This window comes from Vigna radiata, chromosome 8 (genome assembly GCF_000741045.1).
Source record: "Vigna radiata var. radiata cultivar VC1973A chromosome 8, Vradiata_ver6, whole genome shotgun sequence".
Classification (NCBI taxonomy): domain Eukaryota; kingdom Viridiplantae; phylum Streptophyta; class Magnoliopsida; order Fabales; family Fabaceae; genus Vigna; species Vigna radiata.
The window spans coordinates 41,479,587-41,502,286 of NC_028358.1; the positions used below are offsets into that span (position 1 = coordinate 41,479,587).

At 32.5% G+C, this 22,700-nt stretch overlaps 4 protein-coding genes across 10 annotated transcripts; all 4 read right to left on the reverse strand.

Annotated features, from left to right (window-relative positions):
• Positions 1-2,450: 2,450 nt before the first annotated feature.
• Positions 2,451-6,028, reverse strand: LOC106769678 (1,2-dihydroxy-3-keto-5-methylthiopentene dioxygenase 2). The gene is made up of 7 exons (XM_014655399.2): positions 5,874-6,028; positions 4,703-4,814; positions 4,524-4,618; positions 4,160-4,274; positions 3,953-4,077; positions 2,944-3,014; positions 2,451-2,862 (listed from the first exon to the last, which is right to left on the reverse strand). The coding sequence occupies exons 1-7, from the start codon at positions 5,889-5,891 to the stop codon at positions 2,796-2,798; spliced, it is 603 nt and encodes a 200-aa protein (XP_014510885.1). The 5' UTR covers positions 5,892-6,028; the 3' UTR covers positions 2,451-2,795.
• Positions 6,029-7,689: 1,661 nt separating this feature from the next.
• LOC106772692 lies at positions 7,690-10,988 on the reverse strand. 4 transcript variants are annotated; one of them, XM_014659239.2, is made up of 6 exons: positions 10,848-10,988; positions 10,680-10,750; positions 10,177-10,264; positions 8,980-9,657; positions 8,681-8,881; positions 7,690-7,956 (listed from the first exon to the last, which is right to left on the reverse strand). In XM_014659239.2, the coding sequence occupies exons 1-6, from the start codon at positions 10,932-10,934 to the stop codon at positions 7,912-7,914; spliced, it is 1,170 nt and encodes a 389-aa protein (XP_014514725.1). In that variant the 5' UTR covers positions 10,935-10,988; the 3' UTR covers positions 7,690-7,911. The 4 variants fall into 4 exon arrangements, with proteins under 4 accessions (XP_014514725.1, XP_022641386.1, XP_014514727.1 ...); XM_022785665.1 differs by adding an exon at positions 10,418-10,499 and having other exon boundaries at positions 10,680-10,967; XM_014659241.2 differs by having other exon boundaries at positions 10,177-10,499; positions 10,848-10,865.
• Positions 10,989-11,934: 946 nt separating this feature from the next.
• On the reverse strand, positions 11,935-14,608 carry LOC106772032 (1,2-dihydroxy-3-keto-5-methylthiopentene dioxygenase 4). The gene is made up of 5 exons (XM_014658164.2): positions 14,450-14,608; positions 14,261-14,348; positions 14,063-14,157; positions 12,440-12,679; positions 11,935-12,271 (listed from the first exon to the last, which is right to left on the reverse strand). Exons 1-5 carry the CDS (start codon positions 14,459-14,461, stop codon positions 12,143-12,145), a joined length of 564 nt encoding a protein of 187 aa, XP_014513650.1. The 5' UTR covers positions 14,462-14,608; the 3' UTR covers positions 11,935-12,142.
• Positions 14,609-15,644: 1,036 nt separating this feature from the next.
• Positions 15,645-21,327, reverse strand: LOC106772031 (protein TIFY 4B). Of its 4 annotated transcripts, none has more exons than XM_014658163.2 (9): positions 21,054-21,327; positions 20,688-20,827; positions 20,454-20,602; positions 18,784-18,871; positions 18,535-18,694; positions 17,931-17,990; positions 16,697-16,754; positions 16,371-16,579; positions 15,645-16,037 (listed from the first exon to the last, which is right to left on the reverse strand). In XM_014658163.2, the coding sequence occupies exons 1-9, from the start codon at positions 21,172-21,174 to the stop codon at positions 16,021-16,023; spliced, it is 1,002 nt and encodes a 333-aa protein (XP_014513649.1). In that variant the 5' UTR covers positions 21,175-21,327; the 3' UTR covers positions 15,645-16,020. The 4 variants fall into 4 exon arrangements, with proteins under 4 accessions (XP_014513649.1, XP_014513647.1, XP_014513648.1 ...); XM_014658161.2 differs by having other exon boundaries at positions 16,697-16,760; XM_014658162.2 differs by having other exon boundaries at positions 18,532-18,694.
• Between the last annotated feature and the right edge of the window lie 1,373 nt (positions 21,328-22,700).

Genomic DNA, 22,700 nt, shown 5'->3' on the forward strand with positions numbered 1-22,700 from the left:
TTAATTTTAATTTTAAAAATTTTAATAAAATGTATTTTAGTTTAGAATCTTCACATCATTATAAAGATTTCTTTTGTGAAATAATATATTATAAGACTATTATATTTTTATGACAATTATTCTAAAATCATATTGAAACTCATTTTTAACTAACTAATACTATATTTATTTTAAGCAAAGATATCTTTATAATCAGTTTAAAATGTTTTGGACCAAAATTCAATTATTTTTTTTTAATTAAGCTCTCTTTTATTTTATTTTTTATATACACATAATATAGAACGATTTCTTAACTGGTACAAAATATCAATTAGTGTGGACTCTAAGCCTATAATAATAAGAAGAAGAATCAACTTTAACAAATAACACACTTGATTGTCAGATCTAGAAATGAACGATAAATAAATTTAGAGAGTAACTAATAATTTCATAAAAATCACTTACTTAATTTCCCTTTTATCCTTAAAATTGACAGTACAATTTAGTTTCTAAATTTACATCAAATCATTTACGACCGCTAAAAGAAATAGACTATTTTAGTCTCTCAATTTATTATTTAAAACTCCACAACGTTTTAAAAAAAAATTAATTATTGAAATTTAGTGTTTAGAGATTAAAAAAGCACATTTGAATAAAATTAAAAAAAAATCTAAAAACAAAATTAATTGTTTTGTAGATAAAGTTCACAAAATATTTCTTAAAAATAGTAGCAATTGGATTGGTTTGGTAAGAGAGGCTCTGAGCAAAGCAAAGATAAAGACAGTGTTATGTTGTGGGTAGGTTGCCAGAATAAATATCTTCCCAAAACAATATTATTTTATTCCAATTCATCTTTTATTTTATTAATATTATTATTTATTATTTATTCGATCATCGAGCCACATTCACGGGACTGCTTACTACCCAAAATAAATTAAATATATTTATGATTTTATTTTTGTCAAATATTTTAGTAGATAATTTTATTCTTATCTCCATCCAATAGAGCAAGCAGGCTCCAATAAATATAAGATACCATCCATATATTTTTACTCCATATGGATCAATTATATAATTAGATTAATATTCATTAAAACCTATTAAATGCTCAAACATGATCATCTTTTAAATTAAACAAATACACTTAAATATACAGTTATGAAAAAATATTTTAAATATTACTTTACCATTCCCACCATATTTATTAAATACTTTTTCAAATTAAAAATTTAATTTAATGATACTTTTAAAATTAATTGTATAAAACGCTGTAAATAAATATTAAAGTAGGTTCAATAATAATTGAAACAGAAAAAAAAAAATAGAAAGTCAAGTGTAGGATATTTGGCTTTTGCAAGCACTAATTTTAAAATAAATAAATAAATAATAATGTAACTGAAATAGGTGAAAAATAGGAGTAAAGGAGCTGCATGGGACACGTGGCCAAACTTTTGCGCATCTAGAAGGAAAGACACCTGTAAGCACTTAACCAATATTTTAATCTAATTATAATTATAATATTATAATAATATTAAAGATTAAAGATCTGTGTAGAAGCACATAGAATATACCCGACACCACCACAAAGGAAATGAAAGCTCAGTCACTCAAAGTAACATCCTTTTTTTTTTTTCTTTTGCTTGGTCTAAATTCTTCTCTGATAGGACGTGAATATTATTATTTTCACATTTACTTTAAAAACTTAAATACCATGAAACCAGGATTTCTTATCAAAATATCTCAAGTTAAACACGACAGGAATGCATTTCTCATTACTTCTAGAAAACTTTCCTCAAGTTAAACCATTCATATTTCTGCTCATTAAGAGTTTTTTTACATTTTTTAACATATCATTTTTTATATATATATATATATATATATTTATTGTTAAAAGATTTATCTCATTAAACTTGTTTAGTATATAAAAATAAGAATGATATAATAAGAAAAAATATCAAATGTTATTATGCAAAAGTTATAAGCGTCACACTACATGACTACGAACCTAATCCCAAGACCAACATGCCCAATCTTGAAAATGGCAACACAGCACCACCGTTGAGGGCCATAACAGGCACAGAGGAACTTCTTGAAGTGAAATCGGTGTGCTATCAAAAAATAGATTTAGAAGCTCGTCTAATTATAATATCAGTAGCTTCGTTTTCTTTGTTTTGTATTCATTAGCAAATTTGTATTTTGATTGCTCTAAAAATTCAACGACTACCTAAGTTCAATCTCCAACTTAATGGAGCTAAAAGTAAAGTCAATTACTATCATATTACACAGATTAAGAAACCCCAATACAAGACAGTCAGCTTTAAAGTATAGAGACATTAACATATAGCAGAAGACTTTACCATAACTAATACACATGATACATTTCATAAAGTTCAAGCAAACTTAATTAAATGATAAACGGAATTTGCTATATAAGACTCGTAATTTAACGAAACCTACAAAAACACCACGACTGATTCCTCCTGCCAACTTCTGAGTTTTCTCTTATTCTGGGATTTCTGACATATATATTTTAAACTAGTAAAATTTTAATGCAGCCAGAGCATACAATACTAAAACATGTTTATGTATATTCTGTACCAACTTCTTGTAATAATACAATGAAATCTTTATACAGTGACAGGGAAGAAAAACACTAGCGCGGATACATCAAAGCTAACAACATCACAAACCGATACATAAAAGACGGAAATCTTTATTTAAAGAGCCATATTATTTTCCTTTTTCAAACCATACTACTTTAGCAACAAAGTCTTAATCCTTTTCACCAACTTGCATAGATCAGGAAGACCAGATCTTTACGCAGCAGCATTAACAGCGTGGTTAGCGACATCGTTTTCCACAAAATCCTTTAGATACTGCTGTCTGCGCATCGAAATCATACTATGAGGTTTGGCAAAAAGGCATGTGATTGTTTCACTGACTACTTAATTTATCAAGTCATACCTTGCTGGGAGATGGTCATTTGGGCGATTGTGTGGAGTCCAAACTGGCTCACCAACAAAAAATCGCAGTGCCTGGAGATCATAAAATAATAAGAAGCCTTTAAAAGGTAGACTAAACTCAGAAAAGTTAACATAAGAAAGCTTAGAAGTGCCCATCAATTGCCGGAAAACAACAAAATTAAGCTTGTAAGATATCATATTTCAAGTTGCCATAGTCCTCAATCCTAGATATAGCAGCCAACTCAAAATCCATATAGCCGTTAAAGGATCGTGGATAGATATATGAATGCTACAATGAAAAATAATAGACAGAAAGAAGACAAACACTTCATCACCTATACTAGATACACAAATTCTTTTGAAAAATTATCCTAGAAGATATATTCATAATTAATAAAAAAAATATCACGGTTTATCACACTTATATATTAACCTTTAACTTGATCTACAATTAACAAGAGAAATGAGAACATAAAAAGGAAATGCGAAGAGAAAAATAAGATGATGGAGCAGTGATAAGGTTGGTACCTTGTTACCTAGACAAGAGTTTAACTACTTCCCTACCTGGGGTAAAGGTATATACATATAATGGGGTAAAGGTTTATACATCTATCCTCAATTAGTTGGCTGCTGTTGAACCACGTTGTGGCAGCTATTCATGTAATGAAAAAAACGCCACTGTGATTTTATTGTACTGGCCAGCAGCCATGACATTCTGCACTAATTGATAATTATCCAAGTTACATCTTAATCTTAATATATCTACAAGAATGCAACTATTTTTTTATTTTTTTGCAACCATGTGCTACTTGCTTAAATTTATATACACAAACAGACTCACAAAAAGCGTTCCAAATAGGACAATGTTATAAAGTATTCTGAGAACCAAGTTCAAAACATCAAGTTCGCAAACAATGGGATAGAGGAATGAAAGTATAAGAACATAGAGCTTTTCCATTAGCAACAGAAAAGTAAAAGTACAAATTCTCTTGTAAACATGCAACCAATACCTTAATGTAGTTGCTCTCATCTAGGGTAAAACGATGATAAATTCCAGCAGGTAAGATGATCATTCCTCCTTTCTTGACCCAAACGCGAATCCAAGCATCATTACGATCCCTGACATCAAAATAGCCTAAACAAAAGCAGTATATTTTAGCAACTTAACAGGGTACGGAGGCAAGAAAATCAAAATCAACTTCAAAATTAGTCTGTACCACTTCCAGCAGCACAAAAGCGGATTTCCTCATCAGTGTGAAGATGCTCTTCAAAGAAGCTTTTGATTTTCTGTTCATAATTTGGCAACTTTTCTGGGCAGACCTCACAAACATCCTGAAGAAAAGGTGTGACGGGTTAAATTATAAAAAACATAATCATAAGCAGGATGTCAAAATGAAACACGCTAGACATGAAACAAAAAAATTTAAAATGTTAACTTTTGCAGACAAAAAGCACAATGTTTGAAATAAAAAAATATATAGAAATTCTTTTGCATATTGTTCATTTCTCTGCATGAGTTTATTTACTTAGTAGAACAAAGTTAATTCTAAACAACTATAAGGAAACATTAGTATAACAAACCATGTAAGTGTAACCACGTTCTTCACGAATCTTTTTCAGCTCTGGATCAGTCTCATAATTATCAGCATCTAGTTTCCAGCTAAGGACTCCAAGTTCTGCAATTTAAAACAAACCAAAGATCATTCGAATGTAAAGCTCTTAATCTGCACATAAATTTAATAAACATAGCAGAAACTTACCGGCAAGTTGATCGAATGAGACAAACTCTTTGGGTTCTTTGTGGTGGGGGAGTCTTTGATCTTCATCACTATCATCCATGTACCATGCTTGAAGGACTTCCTCTCGTGGATCCTATGAAAAAAAAAAAAAACATTTGATTGAAAAGATCTCTCCATATTTTTGAACGGGGAACTCATACAACCTCTCCACAGCCACAAAAGTGACAGCAACAACCGAATTGCACCCTTTTTTCTAATTTTTTTTCCAAGTAACTAGTTTTCTCTTTGAGCGCACATAGATCCTTAGATTATGTCTCTCCACGTTTTTTTTCCAGTATTATTAGTATCTCCAAGATTAAGTATTGTACATCTTAAAAAAATATATGTATTATTCAAAATGACTACATGTTTGGCTTTTATAGAACAAATTTGATAATTATCTGATTCATGTTTTCTACCCAGTTGTTTCAACTTGTTCATACATTTGTATTATGACTATTGAAGAACTTTATTACATATCTAACTGATTAAGAATATAATTGTAATCAGAAAGCAATTACCATTTCAAGTAGAGAACAGTTGGCTCTAAAAATATCGTCACACCAATGCTATGATATCGCATAAGACATTCAGAAAAAAAGTAAGTTCTATACTAGTAGGAACAATGATCGTTAGCATCCAATTTTTGCAACTAAACTCCCAACCTACTACCTATGCAGATCCACATCAAACCCGTTCATCCTTGCGTAGTGAAAAGTAAGTAAACAACCAATTAAGAGTTCATTATTTCGCACCTGACACAGCATCCTTAAGACTTTGTGCAAATTCCCCAAACCCTCTCACATCATCCTCTAATTACTTCAATTAAATAAATCCGGTTGTTTCAAAATTCCTAGGAATTATGCCGGTAACACGTGGCGCCTATTTTTTCCTCAAATTTGTTTGTAATAAATCACGAAAATATCACTAATTCCTCTTGAAAACTAAAAAAAACCCACATAGACAAACAAATAGGCAAACATGAATTCAAATAACAGACTAAGATTTTTAACATACTTGTTCACGATTAAATCTGCGCTCAATTATCAAAAGCACAGGAAAACCACGATCATTTCTTTACGATAAAAGGCAGTATTTACTGATTAAAAAATGAGGATTTTAAAAAGTTATAAAAGGAAAGTTGGAGGATTACCTTGACAGAGGAAACCATGGTAACAACGAGTCTGCTTCTACAGCTTGTTCCAGGCAATGTTTTTTCAATGAGATTTCTGCAAACATACGCTTAATGCCCACGCCAATTATAAACCCTTCAATTGCATCACGATTTTACCAAAATACCCTTTTTTGTTGTGGGAAAAAAGTGTTGCCTTTTTTAGTTTTCTTATCGAGTCCTAGAAAGTGTTTTGTAATAATCAAAGTGGAAAAATAATTATTTATAGTAATACAAAACAGTTAATATAATTAAAAAATAATTCCAGTAACAATATAGCTTTTAGTTCATTTAATTCAAACACAACATAATACCACAATAAAAAATAATTATCACAATTTTATGAATAAAATTACAGAGGTGTATCCTATCAATTGTTATATATAAATGTGTTTTTTGAATTAAAAGTAAAAACACCAAATAAACGTAAATCGCTTTTAACTTTAGCGTGTCCATCTATTTTCGATTTTCTTCTTCTAAAAAAAAACACGTGCGTATAATCTACTCAGAATGTTTTTTAAGACTAAAACAAAAAGTTTTTGTTGAAAAGTATTCTTCTAAAACAAAAAATTAAAAAGGTTGTGTTATTACGTCTTCAGGTAACATTCTTATTTTATTTTTCGTATATTATTATAACTTTTATTTGCAAGAAATATACTAAAACATTAACTTATCTGTGATTTGTGTTATATTATAGCGCGTATTTATGGATCACACCGTTAACAACGACAAAAAAAAAGTACTAATTATGTTTTTGATATAGTTTTTGGGTTTTAATATGTATATTTTCAATTAGCTTACTTTTTAACTTCTATATTTATTTCTTTTCACATTGTCATAAATGGATTTATGAGAAATTCAGATAATTGAGCTTTTTCTTCCAAATATTCTGTCATAATTATCATTCACATTACAAAATTCTTGTTCTCCTCTTTTCAACTAAATTTTTTCTCACTGTTTTCTTTATCATCGCCTTATTAATGTACAGAGTTTGCTACACCACTCGCAATTACAGAGTTTGATAGTTATCTGTTTTCTAAAAAAAGAACTTTAATTTTTCAATTAATGAAAATTGATTTTTCAACGTTAAAATAATATAATTAAATAATAATTTGATTATTATAAGAACAAAAAGGCTTTGTCGAAACACGATGCAACGGTAGAAACGTGATTGAAAATAAGGAGCGTCTTGGAAAGAAAATTCCTTGTTTCTTTTTATTAATAAATGTTGAAGCGTGTGCTATACATATTTATAAAATTTAATTAACAATAAATTGAAAGGTCAACGATTAAAAAATCTTCAAAAACTGCCTTCACACTGACACTGCACATGTTGCATACCTTATGTTACGTGTAAGAATGTAGTTTGACACTTTTTAATTTCAATTGTTAAACGAGTAGACAATCTTACCAGTAAATATAATTTCCTTAGCTACTGAAACTTTTTTATGAAATGAATTTCAGATATCCTACAATTCAAAACATACCTTTGAGACGTAAAAAGCTCAACTAAACTATTATTTATAACTTCAATTTTCAAAGTCGGAGAAATGTTTCAAATATTAACAACGTTATTTTATGAAGAAGTCGATAGACATTTCTTTTTTTTCTCTATACAATATAGATGGTTCGATTTTAGCATCGTATATCAATAGTTATATCAATTTTTTAATATTTTCCTTTCCATCTATTTTTATATACATTCTACAGGTCAACTTACTCTATCTAAATATATTAGTTATTAAAAGCTGATTTATTATTTAATATGTTTCAAAATATAATAATGGAACTAAGATACTTAAAAAAAAACAGTAAATATGATTAAACATTTGCCATGAAATATAAATTATATATACGGAAAGCTTTTAGTTTATAAGTAAAATCTTAGACACCTCTCTCTTCTTTCCTTTTTCTTTCTATCTCTTAATTATAACTATTCATATTTGAATAAATCACCTTGGATAGTACTGTCCTTTAGGATGGAGAAATTTGGGTCAGAATGGGTTGCCAATATAGCCGGCTATGCATATTCCAAAGCTCTAGTTTCTAATGCTATTGATATTTCCTGCGAAAGATGAAGGGCGTGTCTATGTTAGAAGAAATAAGGCTAAAATAGAAAAAAAAATTTATTGAAACCAGATAACAGCAAAAAGATTTAGGCGTAAATTTTAAACACCTCATGCTGACACATAATAGTATATGCTAAACATCTGCTTTTTCACTATCTACGTTGATGCAATAAAAGAGTGTTCTTCTAAAAGAGTCATCCCCTCCTGTATGTTGTTACTGTTGTTCTACTGATATATTTTGTTATACGATGTATTCATTTTGTTGTAGGCTACCCTTCCAAGTGCTGTTTTTCAATGTTGGGAATCCAGCAAACATGTAAAGAATTCAACATTGAGATAAAGTGAGATTGGAAGAGTCATACTAATCTATTCCTTCATTATTTCCTATTTCGTTTTGACAACTTTCTCTTCATTATTTTTTCTCTACCGTAAATAGGTTCATCTCTGACTTGCCACAAGATATTAAAGATGAACTTAAAATCACAAACGAGCATTATTAGAGTTGGTGCTTCCATACCCAAATGTGGACCCCAACTCTTAAATTTAGGAAACCAAAATTAGAGCCAGAGGAACTCGCACATACAATCTTGCACTCATATGTTGAAATTAACAGAAGTTAAAATAGTATGAGAGTGGAATGGAACCCTATAGATCCTCAATATCAATCAAAGTCTATCATTAGATCAAAATAAAAAACATTTACCAAAACTGTTAACTTGCCTGTGGCTTTGCAGTCTTTGAGAATAAGCAACTTGATGTGATTGCCTGTCCATGATCTAAAAGCCATCCCACTTCACTCAGTGTTTCACCTTCCTTTGTTTGTTTAAGTGAACACCACAGCTGCTTCGGAAGTAATATGTTGCTGTCTCCATCTCTGACAGAGTCCTGTACTTTCTCATCAAAAAGCTCTTGAAAGATCCCCTGTAATTAAAAAGAAAAATCATGCCAATGAATCCAATAAACAAGGACAGTCCAGATTGCAAAATATAAAGGGTAATAAAAGAGATCCTTGCACTCACAGTATTTGAAGTGCTAAAACTGGCGACAGCAGTAGATCCCTTCCAGATACCAGCAACATCAGAAGCAATCATGGGTGCGGTAGAAGCAAAGGCAGAATCACGTATAGCACAACCTCCTAGTTGATCACCATTTCTGAATGGCCCATACCACTGCTCACGAAATACTCTAATACCCTGTAGCACCAACTCTGTGTTATTTAATACATGGATAAACTGTATAACTCTAACCCGAGATTCACAATCTTGAGGATTGAACATGCAGCACTCCAACTCTAGTATGTTATCTTTCTTTTGCCAGACAGCAACATAAGAACCACTGGATTGGTAAGCAAAGGCAGTAAGTCCACTAATTCCTTCTCCCACTTTCCTCTCATCCACGCTGTACTGTGTAGCAGCATCAGCCTCGCATCCCACAGTTGGAAGTAACTGAATGGATTTATATTGAAGAAGACGTTCATCTGGTTCAGCAAGAGTGGGGCACTGAGTCTGCCAATCGAATACTTTAACTTCCCACTCCCGGTATGTTTCAGGCACCACGGACTCGGGTAGTTCAATTGCCTTTCCTTCATTACTGAAGTCTGCTCCAAATCCATCCCACTCACCAGAGACTCTCCTCGCGAATTGAGACCAGGCTTCAATACTTGGGTCCCACACCGTGGAAGTAGTTGTTCTTCCATCCTGCATGGAATAGCCAAATTGGTATCCAACTACTAAATATTGCATTAATTCTAAACAAGACAAAACAAGCATAAATTTACATAATCAGACAATATACATTATCAAACTGGGGGGGGGGGGGGGGAGCAACACCACCCACAAGTTACAGAGTCACATTTCACAATTATTTTTGTCAAAAAAAAAAAAGCAGAGTGATGACCCATGTTGATCCTTCAAAAATATAGGCTACATCACACAAGTCCTCTACTTATATCACATGCGTGTCTTCAAATTAAAATTTATATACCACTGGTTTCACTCTTCAAAGATCAGCCTGAGCAATAATCTGATAATAACAGACCAAATTGATGCCGTGTATATACCTGTGGTGAACCAATTGGAAGACCATTATACTGATACGTGTATCTTTACTCTTAAGATTTCCAAAATGTACACTTGCTCAAAAACTAATCCCTGCAAGATATGACAACACGAAACGGAAAGGCAAGAAACACATTGAAAAGGTGCCCCTAGTCTTACTTGGTAAGAATCTGTTTTTCGGATTGGACTATCAGTTTCAAGAGTTGCTTCTTCAGCATTTTGATTGACTGCACGCATTGAAGTTCTCCTGTTTTCAGATTCAAACATACTCACAACTTCAGTAATAAGAGTATCAAATAACACAACGGTAAGGGGCTACATTTGGACAGCAAAATAGTTAGATTAAAAATAACAACTTAAAATAAACTGTTTTTTGGCACCAAAAGTATCTCCAACAAACCGCTGGAGGGTAATTCCTTTCAATAGGTAGAGATTCCCAAAGTGCTTTTTATCAATCCATGCACATGGTCAAGAAAGGAACCCTGACAAAATGCTTAAGAAACTAAGTTATTCACTTGCTAATACTTATAATAAAGTTTAGATACATTAACATTTCACACTTTCACTCCAATCAAGCACGCCCCAGAAGTTGAAACAATTCCCAAATTGCTACCAAGTTGAAAAATCACAATAAAAACAGGCTCAGATAGCAAATCCAATACCTCCTCCTCCAATTGAAGGGAAGTCCCAGCATCCCGGAAACCCCAAATTTTCGATTATATGGCAGTGAGACCTAAATTTTAGACACATAACAATTTTAAACATAAAAAGCGCAAAAGAAAGTTGGTAGAAAGAGCAGAAGCATGAAGCAGAGGTAAGGATAGAAATACAAGTGGATAGGATGAAGATGAGGAGGGGTGTGGTTGAAGAAGGCATGAAGATGGCGAAGTGGTGTTTGTCACAGAGAAAGCAGCCATTAGTGGAAGGAATCACCAAACAAAGAAATTCAATAATATTATCCTTTATATTACCTCAATTCTTAATTTACAAAATATCCACCAATACCTGTCTATAATGATCAATATTTGAAAATAAATAATTAATATATATATATATATATATATATATATATTTTCATTTCAGAGCATAATTTTTGGAAAAATTATATATTTCAATAATTCTCTATCTATTTTATCGTAGTTCTGTAATGTCTAATTAAAATGTACTTTTATTCTTAACATCATAATTAGGAGTGAAAAAGTAAATCTTATTACGAAGATAGGTTAATTTTGCAGTTCGTCAAAATTTGATAAATTGAGTAGGTATTTTTAAATTGTCAGTCTACTTTATTTATTTTTTTCATCTAATTTATTAAATTAACATGTTCGGAGGGATTGGCTAGCTAGTTTTTTTTTTATTAATTTAAAAAAAATCCAATTTTTAGCATACTAATGATGAATCAAATTAAAATTTTCACATGGAATGCTATGTCTACACTCGATTACTTTTCAAGCCATACCTTTGTAGAAATTCACACAATAATATTGGTATTTTCGTAATATATTGGATTGAGTGTATTTTGAATCGTGACTTTATTTTTGTATAGTGCATTTCAACTATATGCACAATCGCTTCATGGGACTTTTAGAATTCCTTTAACTCTGATCGCCAAGAATGGAAAACAAGCTATAATAGGTAGCAGATATTTAATTAGAAAGTATATTTATGCATGGTATATGGTATGATATAAGAAAATGTTGGAACTTTTGAATTATTTCAATGGTTTACTTAGTTCAGATAAAAAGGATGAAGTGCTTTGCAGAAGTAATTCATTTGTATCCCTAAAAATCGACCTAAGTGCGGATTTAAAACATAACTAAGGTCAAAACGCTTTGAATATTTTGAGACCAAATAAATGGTTTTGGGGGATACAGAGGAAATGTCAGAGAAAAAATAATTGGAAAAGGCAAACCTGACTTAAACAACTAAACACGAGTTAATAGAATGTAATAGCAGTTGCACAAAGAGAAGCTAGTAGCAGATAAACATACATCATAAGCTCTTAAGTCTGTTTCATCTCATGCTTCGTTTTAGGTTCGCATATAGGTATTCTTTTAAGGTAATGAAATCCCAACATTTACATCACAAACTATAAGCTATATAGAGTTTAGAGTATTTCAGGTTCCTAATGAGCTGCAAGTGGCACTCCAAATTTTTCATTCAGGATCTTAATGTATTCCTTTCTAGAAGGATTATCTTCTTGTGGTCGATTATATGGTGTCCAAACTGGCTCTCCCTTAAACAACCTCATCAACTGCACGCAAGCACATATATATGAATAAAACTATGATTATTCAACCCAGAAAATTCATGAATCTTCATATATATTTAAACAATCTTTAAGGTAACATAATTTTTTTCTTCCTTCTGCATCCGAAAGATGAAACCTTAACAAGAGAATATATGGTTTTGGTTTTCATACCTTCACATAGTTACTGGGGTCTAGGGTGAACCGGTGATAAATTCCAGCAGGTAAAATGATAAGATCACCAGCCTTGATCAAAATGCGAATCCAACGATCATCCTTGTCTCGCACATCAAAGTAGCCACTTCCTTCCAAACAATAGCGAATCTCTTCATCTTGGTGAATGTGCTCGGTGTAGAAATTCTTCAACTTCTCTTCATAATTTTCTACCTTTTCTGGGCATAAATCAAGCATGTCCTACAACACATCCAAATAAAACACTTATATTCAAGTTTTCTTTCATCCGCACTTAGAATATCACTTAGCAATTAGCTGTAAGATCGGGCCTTATTTCTCTTAAATTATTAAATACAAATCGTCAGATACTTAACTTAATTTCATAAAATTAATTTTTACATATACTTATATATTATAAATTAGTATTAACGAATTCCGACAAAAAAGTCATAAATAAAGCTCAAAATTGTCAGATATCAGATATCTATACGGACAATAACATTATTAACCTCAGCAATTCTGCTACTATGTACTGAAAATTGGACTGCCTCAGAACAATATAGTGTGACTGCTAAGGTTTGTCTATCCAGTCTTTGGGATCACGTACGTACGATCTGTTTTGAGCTTAAAAAATTAACTGACCTTCTTATAAGTTATTTTTTAATCTATTTTTATAAATTTCTCAATCAAATTTATAGTTAAACTCTCGTTTGCTAAAAGCTTTTCAAATAAATACTTAAGTTGTTTATATCATACATTTTTAGTGTCCTCCATAAAAGATAGGTGTGATGTTCAAACTTATTTTAAAGAAAAAAAAATTTATAAAATTTTAAAAATATAAGTAAAAATTATTTATCAGAACTTAAAAATTCATAAACAAGATACAGCATGAAAATCCCTCATACCAAAAAACAGGGGGCTGTTTAGTAAATTGAGGACTTTAACCAAAAATTTACATGAGCATAGTCTAATATAAATTATTACCTGTCATTTTATTTTAAACAAATAATATAATTAATCCATTTAATCCAACTTACTTCATAATTGACTTCAAATCAAAATTTTATGATTTTAATAGACGCGGTTTAAGAAAAAAAAACAATAATAACTATAGGTGTTACCTATAATATTTTAGAGCAAACATCTAGAAAGAACGTAACATTTTGTCATAACTCAACACTTACACAGAAAAAATAAATAGTCTTTTTAAATAGTTTTTCTAAAATTTCTATAACAAAATTCATTATTTAATTATTTAAAGTAATAATCTTTATGCTGATTTTAAACAATAACAGTCTTTATATTGAGTAATAACAGTCTGTGTAGTTGTATATAGAGAAATTTTATGATGCTTTGGGAGTTCAAGGGTTTTGGTATATTTTGAGGGAGAACGTTCTCTTATTCCATAATTGGCTTAAAAAGCATGTGAGGCAAAAGTCTGGGATTTATCTGAAAACTGTAGCAACTCTCTCTATCCTATATATTTGTTCAATGCATATCATCCTGGAAATTCACATACTAATCTTATCAGGCGCTAATCAATGAATAGGTAGGAATCCATGGACCGTTATCTGAATGCAGAAAACAAAATCAAAGGAATTGAAATAAAAAATAAATCGGTACCATGTAGTTGTATCCCCTAGCTTCTCTAATTTTGTTCAACTCTTCATCGTTCTCGTAGATAGTTGGATTCAGCTTCCAGTACAAGACCCCCAATTCTGAAATGAAAAAGAAAAAAAAAAAAAAAAAACTCAAAAGAACGTCACAATGAAGAAAAATCAAAGAGAGAGATTGGAGGGAGAGGGAGAGAGACGAAGTGACCTGCCAATTGGTCCAATGAAACTGATTCGTTGGGATTGCGACGGTGAGGAAGCCTTGGATCTTCATTGGTATCGTCCATCAACCATGCCTGTGATGTCAGAAAGTCTTATTAATAACGAAGCTCCTCCAAGACCCAGACCTAGCTAGACCTTCATCATCCATATACACAGAACAGAAGAAAGAACTCACCTCAATCGCCATGAATGACAACTTTCAAGTTTCAATCACTCCTGTTCCTTACTCTTATTATCATTCCTTTTCTCTATATATTTGTTATCACTCCACTAAAGAAATTAATTATAAACCACACGATATTATTGTGGCGCATATTATATACTTCTTTCTATCTTTTTTTTACCATCTCTTCGTCCGTCATGTGACGTGCACACGTACATGTGGCTGGTGTTTTCACGGAGAAAAAAAAAATATCATCTTCGTCGTTTCATTAGATTGTTGTTTTATCGGCATTTCCTTGCACGCACGACCGACTCCACTTTCATTGTTTAAAACTACATATTATTACTTTTGTAACAGTAGCACGTACTAATAATATAAGTTCCCACATTTAGATAATTGTCTGTTACATGAGAGTTTTCAAGGAGAAAGTAGAAATTCCACACCAATTCCATAGAATGAAACATGAATAAATCCATACAAAAGAGTAAAATGTTATTTTTAATTCAACATCTTAATATAATAACTTTACAACTTTTCGAGTCATATCGATCATCCTACTTATATATTTAAACAATATAAATCTTTCAACTGACATTAACTTTCTAATAAATTTATCATATTTTTTAGTCACAAAAATGTATATTATATAATAAGAATTAAGATACATCATACAAAGAGAAAGCAGAAAGAAAAGACGATAGTTTACTTAAATAAAAATGAGAAAAAAACACGAAAATAAATATAGTAAAATGAAGTCTTTCACACAAAAACACAAAAGTTTATAAAATTTAAAAATCGGAATATAACCTGTTATATTAACAACCTTATTAATTATATTGACAAAAATATTAATGATAAAACATATAATCGATCGTATTATCAAAATTAGAAAAAAAAAATAAAAATAACTAACCGATACAATATTATTTCATTGATTTTTATTACACGCAGATCAAAATCTTATTGTGGTTGTCTTGCCCAAGTATTTCTTTCCAATTAATCCACCTTTATTTTCCCACATTGCTTTCTTTCTTTTTTGTTTCACTCTTCCATTCCCTCTTTGTCTCCTGTCTACCACATGGAGCACAAAGGAGAGTGGAGTAAGAGCATGAAACATCCTTCAACATTTCAAACTAGAGACATTCATCCTGAAACAAAATAAAAAATCAGCAATTACAAAGTAAACATGAGAGAAGAGTAAGGGTACTTTGGCATCTGCACAAAAGCTATTAACATTTAACGAGGCAGCAAGATAAATTTACACATCATATATTCTTGGGAAAATGGCTGCTCCTCCTTGGCTCTACATTACTACTGATAAAACCTTAAACTTCAGCAACAAGAAATTCCCGAAGGACGAAATTAGATGGCTGATATTACAAAATTGATATGGTAAGCAGGGCACTCCACTATCCTAAACAACAGAAATTTGCAAAACAGTTAAAGATACTAAAATTGACCAGTCCGAGAGCAGTCAATTCTTGCAGTAGGCTCCTAGACGCTATCGTCTCTTCAGTTATACTTCGATCATCTCTTCAATCATCTACGAGTCCCAATTCTGCACAATCTATCTAGTTCGAGTTTTAGCATTCTTGAACATCTGCAAAGACAGACAACATAAATTTACAACAGAAAATATTGAAAAAAAAATGGCAACCTAACATTGACGCTTTAATCATATATTGGCTCACCATTTAGATTTTAAAAGCCATCACAAATATTATAGTTTGTAAACTAGTCAAAAGGTTAACATTAGTTTATAAGATTTTCATAGAAACTCTCCACACAAAGGTTTCCCCCTGCTTGTTAGATGGTTTGCAAATCTCACGTCCCCAAATATCAATACAGCAAACAGGACAATCACATTCTCCATAGATAAAAGAAATATACTGTCTTGCTACTAGAAGTTGAAGAAAATTTTCAACTAACTAACCTTTGTCATTGAGATCAATGGGAAGGGCAACTTTGAGCTGGTTGTCAGCTGAACCACTAGAAGCTAGAGGCAGCCTAGGCTGTGGTGGAGAGCTAGTGCTACTACGGCTTGAATTCCCATTTGAGGCATGGACCTTCACTGGAAGGTTCAAATACATCTCGAAGTTAGATGAAGTTATTCCAGTCAATTTCTTGCCTTTAAATCTTCCCCTAGCATAGAAGGCAGATTAAGAGGATAATTCAGCAGGCTATCACCCAAAAAATACACTTGTAGCACAGGGGCTAGAATTGATGTCAAAACAATTGGCAACACAGCACTGCAGATACCTGTCCTTACGCTTTTCACGATATCGCTGCAATGACACTTTTCTGCTTGCTTGACCATCTATATCTTGTGAAAAAACATACATATATTATGAATACTTACGTTTCAAGAATTGGAGGTGTGGAAATTTATTAGAGTTTTTAACCCATACTGATATGGTACATCAAACACTCAAGATTTCATTATATTTCGTTGCTTTTAGATTCACAAAAAGCAACAAGAAGTTCTCTTAACCAGGTATTTAATTGGAGCATGTGCCCATTACCTAGATACTTAATAGCTGCCAATTATGAGCACCAGTATCTTCACACAATCTCGTACAAGCATTGAACCTTTTCACAGGGTAAAAACATAATTGATGAATAGTATCAGCACCAGTACACATTTGTACATGATAACTGCTAATATTCTTAAATACAAGTGACAGAGTTGAGTAGTGTGCAAGTCCCACATTGAATAGCTTGGGGTGCTGGTTGGAAAGCATTTGGTTCTCCGTGCTTAATAGCTAGCTTTTGAGAGTGGGTGTTTATTAACAAATAGCAATTTTACCAGCAGCAGACAAGGTACTTAAATATACAAGAGGTTCTAGCAAACATAAGTGGAGCTTAAATCCAACACTAAGGTAGAAAAGTTGCGGCGTAAGTCCAACACTACCAATAACAACAAAAGCCTTCACTTTTTCCCATGGGGCATATGAATCAAACAAAGCCATTGAGATCTATCCAATATGAAACTTAAACTAAGTAGGTGACTTTTTTTATTTTCTTGATTCAAGAAAATCGTGAACCAGTACGCCTAGAAAAAAAAAGGACCTCAGTGAACTTGCCAAGTCAAATTAAAAATAAATGGGAATTCAATATCGATATAAATTCAACAAAGGGTGCGGCTGTAGCAGCAACAACAACAAAGTCGTGTTCCAAAAGGTGTACCCAGTTATATGAATGACATTATATTTGAAATGCATAGAGATCAAAGCTTCATGAGTAATATTTAGCCAGAGAACTCCGCCCGTGTGTTTCATAGCCAATCCCATGGCCGTTTTAAGGAGGGTTGTTCTAGGCCCTTGACAGCCAATGTAAAACTTGCAGTTATACCAAAATACAAGGATGCAGCATCGGTCCAGATTCAACCCAGTATTTTATAAAAATAATTAACTTGAAATTTTCTGTAAATTTATCACAACAGTAGATCGAAAGTTCTAGCAGAAAAAAATTCCAACTAGTGAATTATACCTACCAGCATCAAGAGTTATGCTCCCTTTCTCTCTGTATTGCAGAGGATATTCCACCATCTTATCTGTAAAATCCAATTCAGAACACCAATTATTAAGTTACCAAAACCACAACAGGCGTAATATGTGGATTATAACATCTAGTTCGATATTATTGTTGTCATTATTTAAGCACGTAAAAGAATATGTGCTTTGACATCTACGTCCAAAGTGAATTTGGTCGTAATGACTGGGCATCCAATTATTTATCAGCTTGCACAGAAAAGGAACAACCCGTTGCACGAAAAACTCAACAAACATGGAAAATGAAATAGCACAATAAAAAGCAATTAGTAGCTTGAATCCTATTTCATGATTTATTTATTTTTTCCCATATTCAGACAAAGCAAAGTAGGTTTGCTCCTCATCCTCCTTCAAGAAATAAATTGAATCTGGTATTCAAGAAAATAAAAAGGCTACAGCAATTTTCTGCATCAAATCATCAGCTGAAATGATTCAATGAAAAGTTTTAGATTTTTTACGCAACAGGCACTGAAGATTCATTCCCTCGCACGTCTGAGTACAGATAGTTCAAAGCAAAATTAAGTAATCTTTCTACCTACTTGCTACCTGCTTGAGCAACCTGAAGGATAGCTGTATCAACAGGGATGCGGACATCCTTATCCATCGGTAAGTGGCAAGGAGAAGACCAAGCTGATGTATTTCCATGTAAAGGATCATCCTGAGTAAACTGGACAGGACTTGCAGCAAGCTGCATGATTGCCCGTGCCTGCAAAAGCCAAGTACATTGGAATTGGAAGGTGAAACCTTATTGGATGATGTATGGCCAGGTATGCAAGAGGATAAATCATTACCAACCTTATCAGGTGAGACTCCATCATAGACGTTCACCTTCCCACAATAGAAAATTGTCATTTGGCCAATTGATCCACTAGTTGCACACCCTCTGTGACCACGTTTACAAGCAATGTTCAGAACATGAATGAACAATACTTAAAAGAAACACTGGCTTACCTCCAGTTGCATACATTTATGCAAAATGTATTGAATTCAAGCTATACGACATTTTAGGCCACCAAATTGCTCTAAACGTTGTACACTTTATGAGTATCCAGGACTCTATTTTCTGTAAAAAATGCCTCAAGAGCTGCTTAAATTTATCCATTAATCAACGAAGATACTGTACTAATTCTAGAACACTTAATTTTAGGACGGAGGAGAAGCAGAAATTAGTCAGAGACAGTTAGAATATGAGATAATTAGTTAGAGGGGGTTAGTGAAATAAATAAATAAATAAAAGGAAGCAAAGGAAAACTGAGAGTCAGCTATGTTTTAAAAAGGGAAACCTTCGGTTTGTTTTGTTATCATTTCGAAAACTGAGAGCTAGCTATTTTTTTAAAAGGGAAACCTTCATCAAGGGGAACCCTTGGATGAGATTGAATTCTCTTCGGTGTATTCATTTTAATAAAAAAATACAATCTTCTTTCCTTTTTTTTTTCTCTACTTCTCATCCATGTTATAAAACACCTACTTATAACACTCAGGTCAGCTTCATTTTCAGTTTCAGCAAGGTATGATTACGACTTGCTGTAATTGAGTAAAATTTCCTGAGATTCCCTAGACACAACATACAATTTCCAATAACTTGGTGGCCACAATTTCGGTTTTCGGTCTAAATTGTTTGTTTTTCTTGAATCTTGAAATGATGATGCTAAACCTAAAATCAATTTTAAACATAGAGAGTTTGACTTCCTCCTACCGATATTTAACGTACATTTCATCTGAATGAATCGTGTCTCCAACTCAATCATGATATCTAGTGCAATATCTAAATAGGATATTTTAACTTAAGTAGAATGACAAGATTGTAGAATGACAGACATGAATAGAAAACAAAAAACTTCAATTAAACATTAAATACAAATACAAAGCACCAGAAACAACATTGGAATTGCGTGATTATCTAGATTTGGCAATAACGGTTATATGCTTCAAATGCGCTGACTGGTGGTCTGAAATTGGATAAATCCATAGTGCTACCCAATACATCCCAGAAAATTCCAACATCCAATGACCTAAAACCTTTTCTAGTCTCACTGAAAGCAAGATCCAGCCCATGATCCCGTAAGGCGTACAGAAAGTGTTTAGACACACAAAAAGCATTCACATTCTTTTAAGAATACCTCACTAACAGCTTTTCCACCACTTTTTCCTCAAATTCACTGCATACTAAAAACCCACCATTTGCATCATTTCCCGGCTCAGAGAAATAAAAAAGTAACAAAACAATGAATCAATTCTCGAACTTGACAGCAAAAGTTAATCCACTTGAAAACTAACCTTCACTGAACCTCAAATCCTCGTATCACTCCCTCTAGTACGCAACCCTCACTCTTGACTGAACCTCAAAACAACTATTTTCTCCCACAAATCATCAAAAGATGAAACTGGCTTGGACGAGATTCCACACCCCAAGCTTAAAAAAAATAAAGAAAGAAAGAAAGGAGAGAGGAAAAAAGAAAACAAACCTGGGGCTAGCAACGTTAGCGTTGGTGTTGGTGTTATTAGTCTCCGTAGGTTTTTCCCCAGAAGAGGCAGATTTCTGAATGTCGTCGGCCGCGAGAAAGGCGGGTTCCTCAGGAGGAGGGGCCTCGGGCTGAGGTTGAGTCAAATTGGCCTACAATCAGTGACGGAGTAACGATTGATGACATTTACTGTGAAGAAGAAGCAAAGGCGAAAGAAGAAGAAGAAAAGAAACTCACTTGAGGTTGAGGAGAATGAGGCTGGTGGTGCATGGGGGGAGGAGGAGGAGGGGAATCATCGTCGGAAGGTTCGAGAAGCGCTTTGAGGGAAATGACCTGTTGGATCGCCTGCGATTTGTTCCATGAAGGCCTGCGCATCCCTGTACGAACACGTGTCTTCTCCGTTTTATTAATTATTTATTTCTTTATTAATAAAGTAAATAACTACGATTATTGAGGTTAAATTAAAAAATAACCCGCATCCCGATTAATGTCATCATTTAATAAAGAAAAAATATGGTCGCATAATAATGTGTTAGGGAAATGGAGGTTCTCAGGTACCGGAAATCATGGAGGAAAAAAGAGGAGAGAGAAAGAGACTTAGACCTTTTTCTTTGAGGAATCTGCGACAGTCTTCGCGAGTGAGCTGAGAAATGTCATCCTCCGTGAGCTGGTTGAGGGGCTTGTCGAGGATGGATCGGAAGGTGGCGGTTCCGCCGACGTTCATGGCCTCCGATTCCGGCAGCCGGTGGTGGGTGGGACCATGAATTTAAGAAAGGTAGAGAGAGAGAGAAAGAGAGAGAGAGAGAGAGAGTGAGTGTGTGAGTGAGAGAGTGTTGTTGGCAGGCAGCGTTGGGTTGGGGGGAAATGGGGGAAGGGTAGGGGGGGGCTTTTTTAGGAGTTGGGGTGAACCCTAAGCTGCCACGTATGTTTCTGTCTTCATTATTAGCAACTAATCTTCTTTCTCACTATACATTACACTCAATCTTTATCATTTTTTTTCTTTTTTACATTTTTTTTTACTTTTTTTACTATCTCCTTATATTTTTATTTATAATATCACATTTTTTTATAAAAAAAATGGTTTGAAATTAGTTATAATTTTGACAGTCTAATTTATCTGTGAAAGAAATGATTAAGAAATGTTTGTAAGAAAGTGATTAAGAAGATTGTGTATGAAAAAGTAAAATGGGAGTACAAAATGTGGAATGGAGAAGGTAAAAGGTAAGTTGGATGGGCGTGGGAGTTGGCGTCAGTGTGTAATAATTTGTGTTGGGTGAATAAATTGGGTTTGTCCGCTAGCTTTTGCGCTCCGTCCAAGCCAACCAAACCAAACTTTGCTCTGTTTCCACTCCCACACTCGTCACTTTCACTCCTTCACACTTTTCAAGATAAACACACCGTGCATTCCTTCTGGATTTACAATGGCTAGATGCACGTTAAAGCTTTTTACGCTAACTTCAATATTAAAACATTATTTCAATTCGTTTCAAAAATATCTTAACTTTAAATATTTTAAGTCATATTTTTGAAGTATGTAAAAAAAAAACTGTTAATTTTTATTTCAAATAAAATATGTGTAATATGTTTGATAATGAAAACAATACGGATGTAATTATTTTTAAAATGAGATTTGAGAGAAAAGAGAGATAAAAGTGAAATGGTTTTAATTAAGAGAAAGATGATAAGAAAGGAAGGAAATTAAAAATAAAATATATGAATCTTTTGTGAATTATGTGATGAATTTGATAAATTAAAAATTATTTTAATTATTAAAATTACAACAATATTATTTTACTTTTACTTATGAAAATAAGTTAAAATAAAATATAATAAGTATACATTATAATAAAATAAAATGTAAATTATTATTTGAAATAAAAAAAAATCAAAAAGAGTAAAATTATATAAAATAAAATGAGATTGGTTGAACTTAAAATCAAAATAAATTGTGGGTGAGTGATTAGTTTAAATAAAAATATTATTATTATTAAATGTGAGAGAAAAAACATAATTTGGACAATTATAAAATTGATGGTCATTAATGTAATTTAATACAGAGCAGTGTGATTTTCTCTTTTATTTTTTTTATAATGTTGTTAAAATAGGTTATTCACCTTAATTTCATCCATCTAATCACAGGTTGGTTATTTAATGAATCAATTCAACACAATTCCTTTATTAAGGAATTGAACAAAATTTGAACTCTGACTCATCACGAGTTAATAGGTTAAACAGTTTAGCTGAATGATA

Excerpts from the sequence above, each read along its gene's own strand:
- LOC106769678 (XM_014655399.2), bottom strand. Across the intron at positions 4,619-4,702 it reads CTCATTCGATCAACTTGCCG|AACTTGGAGTCCTTAGCTGG; the intron begins GTAAGTTTCTGC and ends TTTAAATTGCAG. Across the intron at positions 4,275-4,523 it reads AACGTGGTTACACTTACATG|GATGTTTGTGAGGTCTGCCC; the intron begins GTTTGTTATACT and ends CCTTTTCTTCAG.
- LOC106772031 (XM_014658160.2), bottom strand. The coding sequence starts at position 21,174 with ATGAACGTCGGCGGAACCGCCACCTTCCGATCCATCCTCGACAAGCCC. Across the intron at positions 20,603-20,687 it reads CTCATTCTCCTCAACCTCAA|GCCAATTTGACTCAACCTCA; the intron begins GTGAGTTTCTTT and ends CACTGATTGTAG. Across the intron at positions 17,991-18,531 it reads TCAGGTTGCTCAAGCAGGTA|ATAAGATGGTGGAATATCCT; the intron begins GCAAGTAGGTAG and ends TGGATTTTACAG.
- LOC106772032 (XM_014658164.2), bottom strand. Across the intron at positions 12,680-14,062 it reads CTAGGGGATACAACTACATG|GACATGCTTGATTTATGCCC; the intron begins GTACCGATTTAT and ends GATGTGTTGTAG. Across the intron at positions 12,272-12,439 it reads ACCCCAGTAACTATGTGAAG|TTGATGAGGTTGTTTAAGGG; the intron begins GTATGAAAACCA and ends GCTTGCGTGCAG.
- LOC106772692 (XM_014659239.2), bottom strand. The coding sequence starts at position 10,934 with ATGGCTGCTTTCTCTGTGACAAACACCACTTCGCCATCTTCATGCCTT. Across the intron at positions 9,658-10,176 it reads GAAAAACAGATTCTTACCAA|GATGGAAGAACAACTACTTC; the intron begins GTAAGACTAGGG and ends TATTCCATGCAG. Across the intron at positions 8,882-8,979 it reads GTTTTAGCACTTCAAATACT|GGGATCTTTCAAGAGCTTTT; the intron begins GTGAGTGCAAGG and ends TTTTAATTACAG.